General features: G+C 45.0%; 1 protein-coding gene across 9 annotated transcripts in view; it reads right to left on the reverse strand.

Annotated features, from left to right (window-relative positions):
* LOC109645038 (serine/threonine-protein kinase BRSK2-like) overlaps positions 1 to 17,729 on the reverse strand; it is a 71,405-nt gene that overhangs the window by 3,505 nt on the left and 50,171 nt on the right. For 2 of the 9 annotated variants that reach the window (XM_069527484.1, XM_069527488.1), the window contains exons 7-20: positions 17,617 to 17,685; positions 15,832 to 15,978; positions 15,325 to 15,356; positions 14,524 to 14,688; positions 14,178 to 14,275; positions 13,610 to 13,763; positions 10,996 to 11,055; positions 8,487 to 8,547; positions 5,143 to 5,800; positions 4,778 to 4,826; positions 4,371 to 4,494; positions 4,098 to 4,278; positions 3,301 to 3,393; positions 654 to 701 (exon numbers count right to left, since the gene is read on the reverse strand). In XM_069527484.1, coding sequence (XP_069383585.1) covers positions 654 to 701; positions 3,301 to 3,393; positions 4,098 to 4,278; positions 4,371 to 4,494; positions 4,778 to 4,826; positions 5,143 to 5,800; positions 8,487 to 8,547; positions 10,996 to 11,055; positions 13,610 to 13,763; positions 14,178 to 14,275; positions 14,524 to 14,688; positions 15,325 to 15,356; positions 15,832 to 15,978; positions 17,617 to 17,685 — 1,939 coding nt within the window. The remainder of the gene's footprint in view (positions 1 to 653; positions 702 to 3,300; positions 3,394 to 4,097; positions 4,279 to 4,370; positions 4,495 to 4,777; positions 4,827 to 5,142; positions 5,801 to 8,486; positions 8,548 to 10,995; positions 11,056 to 13,609; positions 13,764 to 14,177; positions 14,276 to 14,523; positions 14,689 to 15,324; positions 15,357 to 15,831; positions 15,979 to 17,616; positions 17,686 to 17,729) is intronic. The other 7 variants (XM_069527494.1, XM_069527505.1, XM_069527512.1 and 4 more) reach the window with 6 other exon arrangements.

Here is a 17,729-nt window from a genome sequence, read left to right on the forward strand (position 1 = left end):
ATTCACACGATCAAACATCAGTCATCTCATCAAGTCACTTCGTTGATGACATGAAGAACACAGAACATCTGGATCGCCCCCTGGTGGCCGGCCGCAGTATGGCTCATAAACCTCCTCCATGTTAGCAGATGGGACGTGGACAAAGCTAAAAAAAAAATCTAAGTAAACGTTAAATAAATGTTGACAAGGAGGAAGTGGTGGTTATGATCTATACTGCAGCCGGCCACCAGGGGGCGATTGAGATATTTTGACTTCGTCCGTTTTGTCTTTATTTCCTCCTGTGCTTGAGAGATGATTTCCAGAAATCAAACAATATTTGATGAGAATCACACAAAATGTATTTTAGTTATAATTGTTAAAAATAATTTTAAAATGTTAAATTAAAATATATCGCTAACTATCTCAAAACAATACCGTCATTAACCTCTGGGGGTCGCTAGTGTCTTCAGGTTTCAGGTTCTCGTGTTTCAATCTCGGACTGAAGCGACTTGTTGGGATGAACATGTGTTTTTCTCACAGCTCACACGCGTGTTAGTGCACACGGTGGTGTCGGTGATCAGCCTCCGGGATGTTGCCAGTGTGCGTGTTAAAAGCCAGAGTTACGATGTTTTGTTTTTTGCCGGGAGCTCTCCGGCCGCTCTGGGTCGTCTTACCACGCTTGGAGGTTTTACTGGACAAAGACGCTGGGCGCTGAGACGCATCTGAGAGCAGAGGACAGTGTCAGAGAACGCCGCCCGACGCAGCGAGGCCCGGCGCTTCGTCTACAGTCAGCTGACGTCAAACTCACACACTGACGCCTCCTCAGCTCCAGATCAACGGACGGCTCCAGACACTTGAATGTTCAGCTCTTCACTCACAGTTGTTAAGTTTTTAATTGTAGCTGAGAGATTTGATTCTGTCGTCGTTTGTTCCGACAGGAAATCAGCTGATCGATGTCCTTTAAATCTCATTGTTCTTATTTCACTGTGTCACAGGAATTAAAATCAATCAATCATCAAGAATCAATAATTCAGCTTCTACTGTTGATCTGTCTGGTGGAGAACTGATTCTGATCCATCACCAGGTCTGAAACTGATCAGCTGCTTCCTCATCAATTAGTCTGATAAACAGGCTGAACGTTCACGTGTCATTAAAATCCATCTGCCACTGTCACACACACACACACACACACACACACACACACACACACACACACACACACACACACACACACACACACTCTCACATACACACACACACACACTCTCACACACACACACACTCTTCACTGTCTTTTTCTTGACTGATGCAGATTCTCTGGTTTTGAGGCCAAAAGCAACGAGATGAGAAAACAACCTCATGTTCAGTGTCTCATCAGTGACACAAACAAACACACATACACACACACAGATACACACACACACACAGATACACACACACACACAGATACACACACATACAGACAGACACACAAACAGCATGCTCAGTTTAATGCATCAGGTCCACAAGCTGCAAACACACAACTTAGCGTGAACGGCAGCTTATCCAGAACCTTCAACACACACACACACACACACACACACACACACACACACACACACACACACACAGAGTGTGTGTTGAGGTTCTGGGTTCACTCTTCATTCAGCATGCGAGTCGTTCACTGCCTCCAGGTGGCGTCGGAGAGTAAAGCTGAGGATGGCAGGAAGCAGGGTGAAGTGGAGGAAGAGGAGAGAGAGACAGAGCGACAGATAGAGAGGAAGAGGAGGAGAGGGAGACAGAGCGAGAGACAGAGAGGAAGAGGAGTAGAGGGAGACAGAGCGAGAGACAGAGAGGAAGAGGAGAAGAGGGAGACAGAGAGGAAGAGGAGAGAGAGACAGAGCGACAGATAGAGAGGAAGAGGAGTAGAGGGAGACAGAGCGACGTGTGGTGGTGGAGCCCCTGATAACAGATCCCCGATTTATTATTTCTAAAAATCTCTACCCACTAAAAAGTTTTTAAAATAACTTTTGTCGAGTGTTGAGAACTTGAGGCGTCGTCAGTGTTTCCTGTTCTTCACGTTTCAGACTCACACAGGAAGTGACGTGTTCAACCGAAGCTGCAGCACAAGAACCAATGAATGAACGAAGCAGGAAGCTGCCGACGTGATAAATCAAACCATTTACTAACGAGCTCTAAACTATAAATGTTATAAACTGTTTCTATGACGACGGTGAAACTGCTGCTGAAGGTTCATGTTATTTCTGTTGTTTTTACTCAAATTCACATTCAAAGTTGTTAAATAATCACATGTCATTAATTTATTAAACTGTAACGAATCAAATAAACTCTATATTGAAACTTTGTGATGAGCTGCAACAATTTCACATTTATACTCTCACTTTTCTTATATTAAATATTTGTGTACATGTATGTTAAAGTACCTAAAAGAGCCGAACTAAGATTGATAAACACACTTTACATCAGTTTTATATTTTATCTTATTCTTAAATGTTTTTGATATAATTTAATCCATTCAATGAAACATTTTAATTTCCTTTTCTACACGTTTGAGTCTCTGTAAACATTCGTGTTTGGAATCATCCTATTTTTTATCTGTTCATCAAAATTTCAGTTTTGACTTTAACCAGTTATATCACAGATTTGATTTTCAGTGTATTTGTTGATCCAAACTGTTTCCACAGTGACAGCCTGCGTCCAGGTGTGTGTGTGTAGTAACTGATCCTCACCACCAGGGGGAACCATTATCAAGTAAATGACCACAATAGAGACAGAACGACTGAAGAACACTTGATCTTTTCTTACAGGTCTTAAAGCTGCAGAGTCTCAGTCACGAACAACACGTCAGAATCTGTGTGAGTGTTTGTGGCGTCTGACAGGAAGTGACCCGGGTTCAGACGTTTCAACGCTAACACACAAACGCACTAATGCAACAGCTCGTCCACACACAGCTCTGGTGTAAACGTCCCTCAGCACTGGCGGCCCGAGTGTTTCCTGATGAGTCAGCGTCGCTTGTTCTGCCGACGATAAACCACGTTTTAATTTTCAGTAGTGATCGTCCCCTACAGCTGTGTGTGTGTGTGTGTGTGTGTGTGTGTGTGTGTGTGTGTGTGTGTGTGTGTGTGCACGCCATGGTATGTGGCAGGGTCATGCACGTGGAGATGCCGTGGGCTAAAAGCAGAGCCGAGCTGAGCGGGTCCGAGCCGTGGGCGTGGCCGTGAGGGAGTGAAGGGATGCCGGGGGGAGGAGGGAGGCTGTGAGGGCGTGAAGGGTCGGGGGGGTATAGGCGTGGTCTAGGGTGGGGGGGTGTGGTTCACTTACCGGATATCTGCGGCTGGACGCCCGGCGGGTCGCTGGAGCTGAGCAGCTGAGCCTGGATGGTCTCAACCACACGTTTGAAACGTCGACTGGGACCTGGACAAACACAACACAGCTTCAAAACACAGTAACAATACTCGGTCACAAGTAATACTACTGCTTTTAAAAGAACACTATAATCACAGTAACAATACTCGGTCAGAAGTAATACTACCGCTTTTAAAAGAAGACTATAAACACAGTAACAATACTCGGTCACAAGTAATACTACTGCTTTTAAAAGAACACTATAATCACAGTAACAATACTCGGTCACAAGTAATACTACTGCTTTTAAAATAAGACTATAAACACAGTAACAATACTCTGTCAGAAGTAATAGTACTGCTACAGTATTTCCTGTGAGAATCAATTTTTAATTTAATGTTAGAAACAGTTTTTAAATCATCAAAACACTTTTATCAAAAGTTTTTCAACTGATTCTTCTTCTTTGTTTGGTTTATTGGCGGGTTGATTGATCAATTAATTAATCAATCAACTAATCAATCAACTAATCAATCAATCAATTAATTAATCAAATCAAGAACAAGCTGTCGTCTCCGTGCGACTTTTACTTGATTGTTTTTCTTTGACTTGATTTAGTACATTTAACAAACAGAAACTGAAACACGCTTCAGACGTTTGTCAGACAAAGTTATTTAATCATGTGAAGCCAAAACTAAAACTCTGGATCTCAGATCAAATCAAACTCTGGAACAAACCAAAGATCGGCGTTTCTCTGTGAACGTGAGGGTTCGTACCTGAGAGCAGAGTGAAGGTGACGGAGTAGATGCCGATCTCCTTGGTGGCTCCGGAGCTCTCGGTGTAGGTGATGTCCACCTGGAACTTCACCGGCTTCTGGAAAACCGTGGGCCCGGCGGTGGACTTGTACTCCGCCCGAAAACTAGTCTGAGAGATGACGCTGTGGCTGAGACTCGGAATCTGAAGGAGACAAACAAACAGCTTCTGAGTCAGTGGAGAGACGAGACGTGAACGGAGGAGACGACAGAGGGAGACACGGAGGAGGAGCTCACGGAGAGGAAGGCGTGGACGATGTCGGCCTTTATGGAGCTGAGGGGTTTGTCTCTGATGACGATGAAGATCTGCTCCTCTTTCTCCAGGTTGATGAAGTTACCGAACCATGACTTCTTCGCCAGTCTGCAGGGAGGAAGAGGAGAGATGATGAAGCACGAGTCAGACCGAGCTGGTTCCAGCGTCCAGCAGCAGAACAGAGTTCCACGTGTTTGACAATTAGAATTTGACTTTTTCAGAAAAAGTTTTAATATTGAAAACAAACACATACAATATAGAAATACTACAAGTAGCAGTAATGTTCCCGATGTGATAATTATCAGTATTAGTGATCGAGGTAAAACACAGAGAATGGAAATAATAAAATCCATGTTTATAAACACATCAGGTTAAACGACGAGTCACTCACTCTGGAGACGAGTCGGGGGTCAGACTGGACATGTCCTCCTGGGTGGGAACTGAGCAGAGGTCAAAGGTCACAGAGTTACACAACATGGTCCTGCTGAATTCAGTTTGTTACAGATTCAATAAAAACTTTATCCGTTGGCCCGGGTCACTTCCTGTGATGTCACAGGTGTCGACCTGAGGATGATTCTCAGATGAAGCCGAGACGACAACAGAGAGGGTTTGTATTTATCCCCTGAGCTACATGATGTACAGTGTGTTACACAGTGTGTTACACAGTGTGTGTGTTACTGTGTGTGTGTTACTGTGTGTGTTACTGTGTGTGTGTTAATGTGTGTGATACTGTATTTACCCCCCCCCCCCCCCTACCTTGCATTTTCCGGCGGTGGAAGCGCGGCGAGCCCAGGAAACTGTTCTTAATGGAGTTGAGGCGCGTCCTCCACGGCATACCGCCGATGGAAGGGCTGGGCGGGGGCGTGGGGCTGGGCGTGCCGGCCGGGCTGTCCTTGGGCGTGTGCACCGGGGTGCCTTTGGGGGTGGGGAGAGGGCTCCCTCTTGGGGAGGGGTGAGGGGTCACCTGCGTGATGGGGACAGATTTGCCATTGTGGTCAGGGTGGAGGTGGTGGCGGCGGAGGGGCAACATGGGAGGCACGGGGGAGAGAGGGATGGAGAGTTTTGGGGGCACGGTCAGGGGAGGGTGGCGTCTCACCCGGGGGCTGTTGGGGATGCAGGGCGCCAGAGGCTGGCAGGGTGTGGAGGGCTCAGATTTGGGGGTGGTGGGGGTCTGGACTGAGTTGGGGAGCGGGTTGGACCTGGTGGTCTGCAGGGGCTTCTCGGACGCTCTGGGTTTGGCCGGGAGAGTCTGGGTGCGTGGGTGCATGAGGGGGGACCCCATCTTTGGATGGTAGGAGTTGGGCGTGCGCGGCCCCACCCCGTTGAGGCGGACCTCAAGGGAGTGGGTGGGGCTGCAGTTGGGGGACTGACACAGGTCCGGGGACTGGGGCGGGATGAAAAACCGCCGATTGGGCTGCGATTGGTCATGCACCCGTTTGACATGACAGCAGCGTCAGCCAATGAGAAAGCCAGAGGAACAGCACAGCCCCATAAAGGGTCATTCCCATAAAAAACACAGCAGGAAAAATAAAAGAGGAGCGAGTTGGATGAGTTGAGAGGTGGAGCAGGCAGGAAGTGGTGAGAGTGCAAGAAAGAAAGAAAAACAGAACATGCCATTAGCACAGTGATCAGCCAATCAGGAGGCAGCAGTGGAGCAACAGTAGGGATGCACCGCGACGGAAACCGTCACCGACGGCGACGCTTCGAATGATTTCATTCAATTATGTTGTTCAACGTTTTTTTATGAAAATTTAGTAAAACTTTGAAGAATGAGCCAGAAAACAACAAATTTAATTATTTACATTTGAACAGTTTGTTCTAAAAGTGACTTTGATAACATGTAAAGTTTTTTAAGAATTAAAAATGAAGTTGATTTTCTATTATGAAGAATGAAGAATAGAATAGAGCCCGTCCAATATGGATTTTGACCCAGTACAGATATATAATCTACAATATGTGTAGAAAGACTTTTATAAATAACTATAAGTAAAAACAAAACACAAATATATAAAACTTGAAATAGAAAAATCAAAGATAATTTTAATGTGAAAGATTTTTACCCAACTCAGATTCTATATAATATTCTAATAATAATAATAAATACAATAAATGATTAATCCTTTATAGAAGTCTGAGTTTAATGTGATTTTATAACGATCAGGAGCCACACACACACACACACACACACACACACACACACACACACACACACACACACACACACACACACACACAGAGGAAGTGTTTGTTCTTCCTGTGCGACACGTCGGTGCATCCCTTATTCACTAGCGAGTGAACTAGCTACAAAGCTAACAGATTTAGCTTCTCCCTCCACCTGGGAAAGCGGCCAGAGAGCATGCACGGTGCTGGTGCACGATGCTGGTGCACGGTGCTGGTGCACGATGCTGGTGCACGGTGCTGGTGCACGATGCTGGTGCACGATGCTGGTGCACGATGCTGGTGCACGATGCTGGTGCACGATGCTGTGGAATGAATGAGCAGTGAAGTAGCGACCTGTCGAGTTACATGAGGGCGACGCCGTCATGTGACGTCAATGATCAGGAAAGTTTGAGTTTCACAAACTCATCAAACACATTCTTGTCTTCTACGAGATCACGAGAGTCAAGAACAAACACTGGTTCAGCTCCACTGTCTTTACATCTCGTACGTAGGTTTCTTTAAACTGGGATTCGTGAACGAAACAAATAAAATTAATTTTGGTTTGATTTAATCTCTTTGACCGATTTTCACTGAGGTGTCAAAGAACTGCATCGGGCCGGTTTATCGTTCGAGTCACAAACAGATCGTCTGTTTTTTTAATTTGTGACTAAAGAAGTTCTTTGAGTCGCGTCAGGAAAGTGAAGCTGCAGAAGTTTGTGTCACTAAACTTCACAAACCTCATGAGCACGAAACAAGAGTTTGTGTAGTTTGATGAATCTGATTTGGAAAATGTTCTTACATGAGGCCTGAAGACTTTTCATAAACAGTTCATCATGAAACAGGATTTAAAATCAGAGAGACACTGAGAATAAAACCAGCAAATGAAACTTTAGATCTCTCTGACTGCAGCTTCAGTGGAACGGAGGAGCTCAGTGTTCAGGCTGCAGCAGCTGCAGGTTGATTTGTACCATCGACCTTTTCTGCTCCATCTCTGCAGCAGCAGTGATGGATCACTTCCTCCTCCAACCTGCCGCTGCACAGGAACCTGCTCTGTGTGGACATTAAATCACCGGATCTCATCTCAGGTTCGGAGTTTGGCCTCTGACGGATCCGGTCTCACTTCATCTGAAAGCTGTGTGACGTACGGCGCCGCCCGACTCGACGGTCAAACCGTGACCTTGATGACGGTGGTTCACCTCCTGATTCTCTCCGTGAACATTCACAATGTCACGAGGTAAATAATCGTTACAGAGACATTAAAGAAAAATCTATTTTAACTTTTATTCGACTTTTGAATCAATACTTGTATTTATTTATTTATTTTAAATATTTTATTTTATAATTTCTCTACTTTTACTTTATGACTCTTTCTGATATAAATGAGGTTTGTAATCAAAATATTCAGTAATTGAACAATAACCACAAACATTAAATACGATGGAGGATTTACTGAAGGACATTAGATTAAGCTGAGTGTTCCTAATAAACTGATAACTGAGAGTATAACTAGTGTGTGTTTTACTGTAAACACTTTATAAGATAAACAGAGTTGTGACGGTCTGTAAACTCTATTTGATTTATTTATTTCTTGCAATATTACGACTTAGTTCTTCTTTCACATCATTCCTGTGTGTTTTCTGTTGGAAACACAGAACGAGACTGAATGAATGAATCTCTTCCTGTGAGGTGTTTTTAATTTACAGTCCTGAGAGACGGACAAACTCTCTGCAGGTTTCAGTCCTTTCGATCCGTTGACAGTAAATATACGAACTCTGTCACTCAGGCTCCGCCGTCCGTCACACGGCTCCTGATGAAGTGTGTGTATGAGCTGCTGATGAAGTGAAGGATTTCTGATGCGAGCGTGAAAACATACCAGCAGAGCCAGCCAGTGAGGTGCATTGTGGGAAACCCATCAGTGCATGGGTGGGACGGACACTTACCCGGGGACTGCTGAGAGGACTCGTGGACAGACCGGAGGACGCCCCGCTGATCGACCGCGACCTACACACACACAAACACACGGATCAATATCCACGTGCTGAACAGTGAATCTCACACACACACACACACACACACACACACACACACACACACACACACACACACACACACACACACACACACACACAAAAACCTGGATGATCGTAACTGAAAAGTGAGAAAACTCTTCTGTCGTCTGCAGATTTCACATTTTTCACTCCATCATCATCTGTTTGTCAGTCGACGGCTGAAACATCCTCACGTGCGAAACACAAACTTGTGTTAAATTGTGTGTAAAACGTTTCTCTTTTCTTTTCCTCGTGAGCTTTTTCATTTTTCATTTACGTGTCATTAACTTTCATATCTCCCTCTTTGTCTGTTTCGCCAAATGTCGTCTCTTTCTGCATCAATCCACACACACACACACACACACACACACACACACACACACACACACACACACACACACATACACGCACACACACACACACACAAGAATACAGGCCCATTGACGTCTTTGTAGACTTTAGGATTTAATTGCCCATAGACAATTTGGTTTTGTTGTAAGCGCAAAATGAAAACAGTAAATCATACTTAAACATGCTTGACGACACACACACACACACACACACACACACACACACACACACACACACACACACACACACACCATCTTCATTTTTACTTCATTGTCTATTTTATTCCTTCACGTTTCCTCTCGTCGACCTCATTCTGACGATCTGCTGCTGGAACCAGTGAATCTAATCTGACTGTGGTGATGATGTCATACTGTACATACTGTATCTATGGTTGAACTGATAATGAGGAAGTGGATTAATGGCGGCGTCGCACACTTCAGAGACGACGCTCCAATTAACACACACAACTCGTTAACTGTGACACATCCTGTCCACAATCAGGAAGCTGGTGCCGGCTCGTCTTTGAAATCCCAAAATGAATTGTGGGCTCATCAGTGTGAATGTGTTGGAGAGGGAGAGCGCCACACTTCACTCTACAGATCTGCTCCGTCAGATGACGAGGGAGATAAAGGGCCGTTCATCTTGTCTGTGTGATGCATCAGCAATTAATTTATGTTAATGTCATGTCAGGACGAAGATCCACACACACACACACACACACACACACACACACACACACACACACACACAGTGAGGAGGGGAGATGGATTGAACGTTGACCTAAAGTCCTCGCGGCCCCTGACGGCTGAGCGAACCCGCTGGAGCCTTCGTTTCTCTGAAGGAAACATCGATGGTGTTTTAGATCCTGACGACATTTTGTCTAATCTCTGTCTGACTGTTTGCGGGCGACCAAAGCTGCTCAAACCTGATTGGTCAAACTAGAGACGGACACCAGAAGCCTCCTCGTCTCCAGATTCATTCATTCACATGAAGAAGAATGTGTTTGCAAAGATTCACCACTGCTCGTTCTGTGTCTCCAGCTTCAGCTTTGCTCCGGCGCCATTTAAGGTTTTATTGAAACCAGAAGGGACCATAGTTGGAGGAGCTGGTGGGTGGAGCCTGAGTGAGAGCTCAACGACAGTGCGCGCCCACCTACACCTGCCGCCCTCTCCCATTGGACGGTACTGGCTGTCAATCACAGCCAGTCTATTTGACTGCAAATGATCATAATTGATAAATGAACATTAGCTGTGTTGAAGAGAGAGACGGAGACAAAAACTCCTGAGGACAAAGTTTGAAAGAAATTTGTCTCTAGAGTTTAATTATTCGACAGGACAACAAGGACCGTAAATAACGATGGACGATATTAGAGCTCGCAAAAGTGAAACCGAAACATCTGGATCGCCCCCTGGCTGCAGTACAGGTCATAAACACCACCTCCTCCATGTTAGCAAATGGGAGATGGACCAAACTCAAACTAAGCAGACGTTAAATAAATGTTTGTTAGCTCTTATCTCACTGAGGATGTTCGTGTTTCTGATCAGTTCGGTTTGAACAAGTTATTTGATGATAGAGAAACAGGCTGAAGCGTCATGATTGACATGTGAGACTGACTTGTGATTGGTTGAGAGTGTGTATGGGCGGGACCTTCACACCATGGCTACACTCCACGATCACTACTGGAGACGTGTCGACCATCTTTATTCAAAGTTTATATCCCGGGAACATTTTTGTGCTTTTCTGCTGCATGCTGGGAGTTTTTTGCGGCGTACTGTCTGAGTGTTTGAAGATTAAATTTCTTTCTACTTTTGTTCTTTTATTTATTTCGTTTTCGTTAGAAAAGATGAGAATGTAAAGGACAGACTTCTGTTTGTTAAGAGGTTAATTCCAATAGAAAAGAAAAAACATGCTACATTGAAAAGTGAAAGACAAATGAAGAATTAGAGCTGGTGCGAAAAAACTAAAGTAAAGGATGGAAAGAAACCAAGGACGGAAATGGACGAGACTGTAGACAAAGTGAGGGATGAAGACGGAGGGAGCAGACCAATACCTTTCCTCCTTGCTGCAGTTAGCGTTTGTGATATCCAAGCTTTTACTGAAAACAGATTTGCTAAAAAGGGGCAGACAGAAAATGAAGAGACAGACAGAGAGGCAGTCATGTCAGGGGAATCCTAATACCCAGCATGCAACAGTCAAAACAAAAACAAACCCAAACAAACACATTCAGCACCGAAACAAAAAATCAATCACCACGAAACAAAGAGCAACAAAAAAAACCTCAAACATGCACAGGACCATGAAGCAGGAGGAGGAGCTCATTCATGGGTCATGCTCGAGTCAGTGGGACGTTGGACACGCTCGCTCGCTCGCTCGCTGCAGAGAGAAATGTGTTCAAGCGTCTCATGTTCAGTTTAATCAGCGAAGAGAAAAACCCTCGGAGACGAGACAACAGCAGCCGAACTGTGACGAACACAAAACTAGGTTCCGTCTGTCGGAGCAGAAACTTGTTGAGAAGGTTCGAAGGTTTTCTAATCGAAAGCGTTTCGATAGAAAACGTCACAGTTTCTCACGATAAAGAGAAAAACTGAGAAACGGGAAAAGGTTCCGTCAGTATTTTTCAAAGCTGAACAGTTACGATGCATCATGAGTTAAAAACACAGTCATAACGTGATGATCAGCTGATGTCGAGGTGAAGATACAAACAAATCTCTGCATCAACAACGAGCAGCACAGAAATACGTTGGAACCGTAGCATCAGAGACGTCGGGTCCTTCACACGAGGCCCCGTGCCTCCCAATGGGACTGTATCCCAGGATGCATTTGGGTGCATTAGAGCTTATGACCTCGGACGTTAACAGAGGATCTGAACGGGGTCAAAATGATTCACTCGAACGTTTTTCAAACTTTGGAGAAACACATCTTTTAAACCTCCTCCGTGTTAGCAGACGGGACATGAACCAAACTCAAGTATCAAACTAGACGTTAAATAAATGTTTGTCAGAGATGGTTTCTGTCGTTATGTTCAAATGTTCATGTTTTCTGAGTTTGGTTTTATTGGATGATATAGAAACAGGCTGAGACGTCGTGATTGACAGCTGAGACTGACTCTGCTTCGTTTTAGCAGAGGAGGAAGTGGAGACGAGTCGTCCATCTTTAAAAACTGTCTATGAGATTCATTGAAAAATAGATTTTATGAATACATTTAAAACTGAGACTGAAGAAAATCTCCTGGAACAATAAGACGATGATCTTCTGTCATGATTCTGCAGCAGATTTATTCTCTGACAGCAGCTCATGTTCTGTATTTTCTTTAGAATCATCGCAGCGCTCTGACCGAGACGTTCTGAATCGTCCGAACGATCGGAGACGCTCAGCGTCTCCCTTTGTGTCGACTCAGTTAAAGTGATGTCACTCTTCATCTCATGACTTAATCCTCTGATCTTTTATTCAGTTGAACACTCCTGAGTCTTCATGATGAAATCCTGACATCATTGTTTTGTAGCTCTACTTTTATCCCAGCCCTGTTGCGTTTGAGAAAAATACGTATCTTTAAAAGTTTATCTACTGTAAATACACTTTGTAATGGTCTTTTAGAAATGAACTGAAAAAAACTTTTATGATTCATATAAACATCTTTTCCCACAAAATTCAGTGAAAATGCTCAAAAGAGAAGAAGCATTATTTGTGTTTCAGTGTCACAAAGGTCAAGATTATATCCAGACTTCATCTCTCACTCACGTCCTCTCTTCCTGTCGCTGCAACAAACACGTGAGGATTCGAGTCTTTTACTCCGAGATGCTTGGTGTCCTGACCGCATGCTCCATGCACACTTGACCCCATCATGCATTTCAACAACTGATTTTCCACCAGAGCAAAGAATGTGTGGAGGGTCTGAAGACGGAGTTTACTGGTCTCGAATGTAGTTTACACTGAAAGTCCTGAGCCAACAGGCGAGAATGATGCGTTGAGTACTTAACTGCAGCTCCGTGAGGGGGGGGAGGATTTACAGCGGAGGACACGAGTGACGATAAGTGAACCTCAAGGTGGCGTTGAGGGCAAACAGACGACGCGTGAGACATAAATCTGCAGCTGAGCTGCTCCTCCTCCCTCCCTTCACCGAACTGAGGTTAAATACTTTGTTTTATCACAACAATCGTCAAAGACACTTTGAACAACACACACGAGCTGCGTCTCAGTTCAGCGGCTGCATCCTGCGGAGGACTCGTCGACGCAGACGTCGGCTGCAGCCTCCAACAGTCGCATCAGCCGAGACGAAATGAGACGGTCTTGTCTTCCTGTTGCGCCACCAGCTTGTCCCGCCGTTACAGCCGTCGCCTAGCAACAAGCTACAGACGAAAACGTCCTTCGGTTGATTAAAATGTTGAACATGTTTTTTTTAACGCGTGTAGCGTTAGCTGTACGAGTATTTACATTTAAAATAGAACCTTTTTGAAAAACAGTTACCGAAGCACAGTGAATTATGGGATATGCCTCTGTTGCTCAGGGCAGGACACACTTGTCTCGTTGCGTCGCTGTGACGTCATCGTTCAACGAATGCAGCCGACGAGGGACGCGGACCCTGAGTCGAACAAAGCTACTCGCTCGTGTGTGTCGGACATGTTTCGTCCATGCTCGTGAACATACGTGCAGATTCCATCTCTCACCTCTGTCCGTGCGTTGCCATGTCGAGGGCTCGTCGTACCGGTACAGGAGACCCCCCCTCCGTGACGCTCAGCACCTCCATGGACTTCCTCTCCGGTCTCCGTTTGCCGTGACGGCTCAGCATCGGCGAGTCCACGCGCTTCCTGGGTGGGTCAGCTGAGCGAGGTGTCGGGGCGAGGCCGGGGGTCAAAGGTCAAATGAGGGCAAACATTAGTTGAAGAAATGACATAACCTCGAACTGCAAACTAAATCTAAACAAGTGTAACTTCGTGTTTTCAGAGGAATAAATGTTTATAATATTTTCAAAAAGGATGTTAACAGGAATATGAACAAATTATTCTAGACGCAACTCATTCATTATCAAAATAATGTTCAACACTCAGATAGTTGGTGTCCGTGGTAACGAGTTATGCATATTAACTATGGACGTAACTTCACTGAATGTGTTACCATAGTTTCCTTTTGTCTTAAAATGCAGGTGAAGTTTGGATTTACAGAAAATCAAGAACCAGAGCAGCTGCAGCAGCGGCGGTGTGTGTGTTTCCCTGAGTTCAGCTGGACTCCACCTACCGATCTCGCTCATCGGAGGCAGGTTCTGGTCCTCCTGGCTGGGATATCTCTCCTTACGGTCCAGGAGGAGGAAGTAGATCATCTTTTCCTGGTTGTCACTGAGGAGAGAGGACAGACGCTGGTTGAGAGCGGGACAGTACGATGCTCCATCATCAGCCGACGTTTTAAATGAGAGAATTCATCAAAGTGACAATCTCTGAGCCGTCTCATAGATTTCTCAGCCCCCCCCCCCCCTCATCAGCTCCTTCCTTCTCCATCCCTCTCGCTTTAACCTGCTTCCTCTGCTGGTTTTATCGCCTCTTTACTCCCTCCACCCTTCCTCCCTCTGCTCCTCCTCCTCACTCACTCCTCAGACAGCAGGTCTTTGGCCAGTTTGTCCTTGTCTCTGAAGCAGCCCAGCGAGTGCATGCTCTCCAGGACGTCAGGGTCGATCTCCTCGGCTGCAGCCAGCGTCCTGATGGCCACCTTCCTGGGGACCGGCTGCTCCGGCTCGGGCTCGTTCTTTCCAGCTCTGCAACACAACACATGCAACTAACTGACCGGCTGGTGCGGAGAGTTTGAGACGGTTTGTGTCTGTGATGTTAATAACTCAGGTCCGACATGTCGGGACTCACTGGACACAAACCTCTCTGGACTGTTCATTAGAATAAAAGAATAATTCTAAAACACGTGGTTCAAAGCTGCTTTTAAATTGTGAATAATGATTTTTCGTTTCTGATTATTAGGCTTTGATTGTCTTTGAGCATTTTTAAAAGCAGTCTATAAATAACTGATTATTAGATGATGTGGATGAACTGTTTCTGACCCGTGCGATCGTCTGACTGCTCGTGTTTATCGACCTGATTTCACAGCGTCCAGATCTCAGTATTTACTTCAGTGAGTAAAATGATATGACGACAGAAATGATGGAAAACCAGAAAAAAAAGAGGCCTGAAGTTCAACAAACCAGATGAAGTGACTCAAATTCTCTGAATCTTAAAGTCATGAACAGAATTCTGCTCTTTTCAAACCCACAAACAGTGAATGCATCAGAGATCAGTCTGTTCTGATGTGACAGAGCTCTCACTCTGATGACTAATGGACCTGCTTGTTCTCTGAGACACAAATATACATAGATATTTATATATATATATATTTATATACTCACAGGTACCACGTGTGCTTCTGGATCTGCTCTAACTGTAAAAGAAATCAGAGGAAACAAACATTAATGACGAGTTAAACAAGAAGCTTTTTATTTAACATATATCAGGATGTTGTGATGTTTATTAAATCCACTGTCCTCGGCTTCACCTGAGTTTGTATTCGTGATTAATGAACCCGACCAGTTTGAAGTCTGATCGGCAGCAGGATGTTTCCAAAAATAACTTTAAGCTCAGAAAACTGCAGACACATCAGTGAAATCACATTATCTAATTCGCCCTCTGTTATTTTTGTCATGTTTCTATTCTGAGACAAACACAAATCCCGGGCCTGAGATGAAACGGTTTTATTCAGGGCACAGTGACTCACTCAGCTCGACGTGTCCTCAGCCGTCTCTAAAGCAACAGCAGCAGACTGTGAAAATGCAAAGTGAGTCGGGGTCTCCTGAGGGAAGACCTCAGCCCTCGCCTGCTCTGCCGCCCGGCGCTGGTGACTCTGGGTGTGAACTCACCGTGAGCCTCTTCCCAGCGTCCACTTCAATCATGCCGCGCAGGAGGTTCTGACAGTCTGGAGGGATGAAGTGAGGCATGTGGAAAACTCCCAGCTTCACCTTCTCCAAAAGATTCCTCAGGTTGTCGTCATCAAACGGGAGAGCGCCCTGGACAACGGGACAGGGGACATGTCAACCAAACCTTCTTCTACTGGTTCAATGGATTCACAAGTTTTAACTCATGATGAAATGTTTTCTGCTGCATTTCCAACATCACCCAATAAATACAGTTTGATAAAGATCTGGTCAATGACAGGAGCACGTTCACCTGAAGGTCTGTTCACTTTAAACACTTTGATTCAATAAAGGACAAACTTTATATTCGTCAACGAGTGAAGCCACTTTCTGTCCACACTTTCTGTCCACACTTTCTGTCCACACTGTCTGTCCACACCTTCTCCAGTCAGACCTGACCTGGACACATCAGCTGGTGCGTGGCGTGGAAAGGTCAAAGGTTTTGACAGGATCAGGAGAATCAAACAGTTAACGAGCATCCGCATCCACATTTCTGAACATGTGGCCAACGACCTTCCAAACGAGCCAAATGTTTAAAAGAAGGAAATTCTTGCCTGACGGAGGAACGGGAGAGAAGGTCAGGGGGACTCTGAGTGTATCTGTACTAAAATCTGTGGCTCACAGGGCAAAAATCAAACCTGTGACATTTGCAAACATGACACAGGCTTCAAACTTCCCTTTCAGGGTACGAGTCACTGCACCGACGTCCTGTTGTCATGTAGACGACCTGTCAGGCGTCAGGAGACGGAGGCAGTTTGTGCGAGACACAGTTTCAGTCCTCACAGCCGGAGATGATGGAGCCGTCTGCTCCTGCGCTCAGTGACGTGATGACAGATATGACGGCCGCCGGCAGCACGCCGGTGATCAAATGGACACAAGTGGTGAGATCTGTCTGCACACGATGAGCGTGTCGCACGCTCCGTCACGTGTGCACAAACACGTAACGTGTCACTGCAGCTTCATCGAGCTGCTGGTGGGAAAAGTCTCTGTTGTGTGATTGACAGGTCGCGTTCACACACAACGTAGAACTGTCATTTAATATTATTATTAATAATATTTATAAATATATAAAAACTCAAACATGTTTCGAGCATCTTCAGGCGAGAGGAAAGTTCCCTCACAAACCGAACACCACGGAAACACTGCCTCAGATCCAGTGGGAGACTAAACGTCTGAAACACTAAATCCAATTATGTCAGAAAAGAAAGTTTATGATTTTAGAATTAAGAAATAAATTCATGTCAAGAATCCAGGAAACTAGAGGTCGACACTTTAAACTCGTGAATAAGATATAAAATGAAGCCTGAGTAGAAAACTGGGAAATTACGTCTCAGCCCATTTGTGAAGACGCATAAATAAAGATGGACGACACGACTCCACTTAATTTCCCTTTTGAAAAATGGAGCTCAAATATCTCGCTGCCATCTGGAGTCTGAGCAGCAGAGACGGTGAAGTGGAGTCTTGGGATCAAGGTCCCGCTGATACACACTGGATCAATCAGGAGTCAGTCTCAGCTGTCAATCAAGACGTCTTGTATCCTCAAATAACAAATTAAAACTGATCAGAAACCTAAACATTTCAAATCTACCTGAAAAGACAGAAACTATTCAAATGGAATTAAAATCTGAAACACAAACACGTAGATCACGACGTTCCGGAGCAGAAATCAAAAGCACAATGTTGCGTCTGTTTCCTCGACTTCAAGGAACAAGGTCACTTCATGTCACTCACCACTAACAGTGCGAACAGGATGACTCCGCAGCTCCAGGCGTCTGCTTTCCTCCCGTCGTACTTCTCCCCCTGGTGGACACAGATGAGACTTTATGGTAGAAAAGCTAAACTCA

This window comes from Paralichthys olivaceus, chromosome 1 (assembly GCF_024713975.1).
Source record: "Paralichthys olivaceus isolate ysfri-2021 chromosome 1, ASM2471397v2, whole genome shotgun sequence".
Taxonomy (NCBI): Eukaryota; Metazoa; Chordata; class Actinopteri; order Pleuronectiformes; family Paralichthyidae; genus Paralichthys; species Paralichthys olivaceus.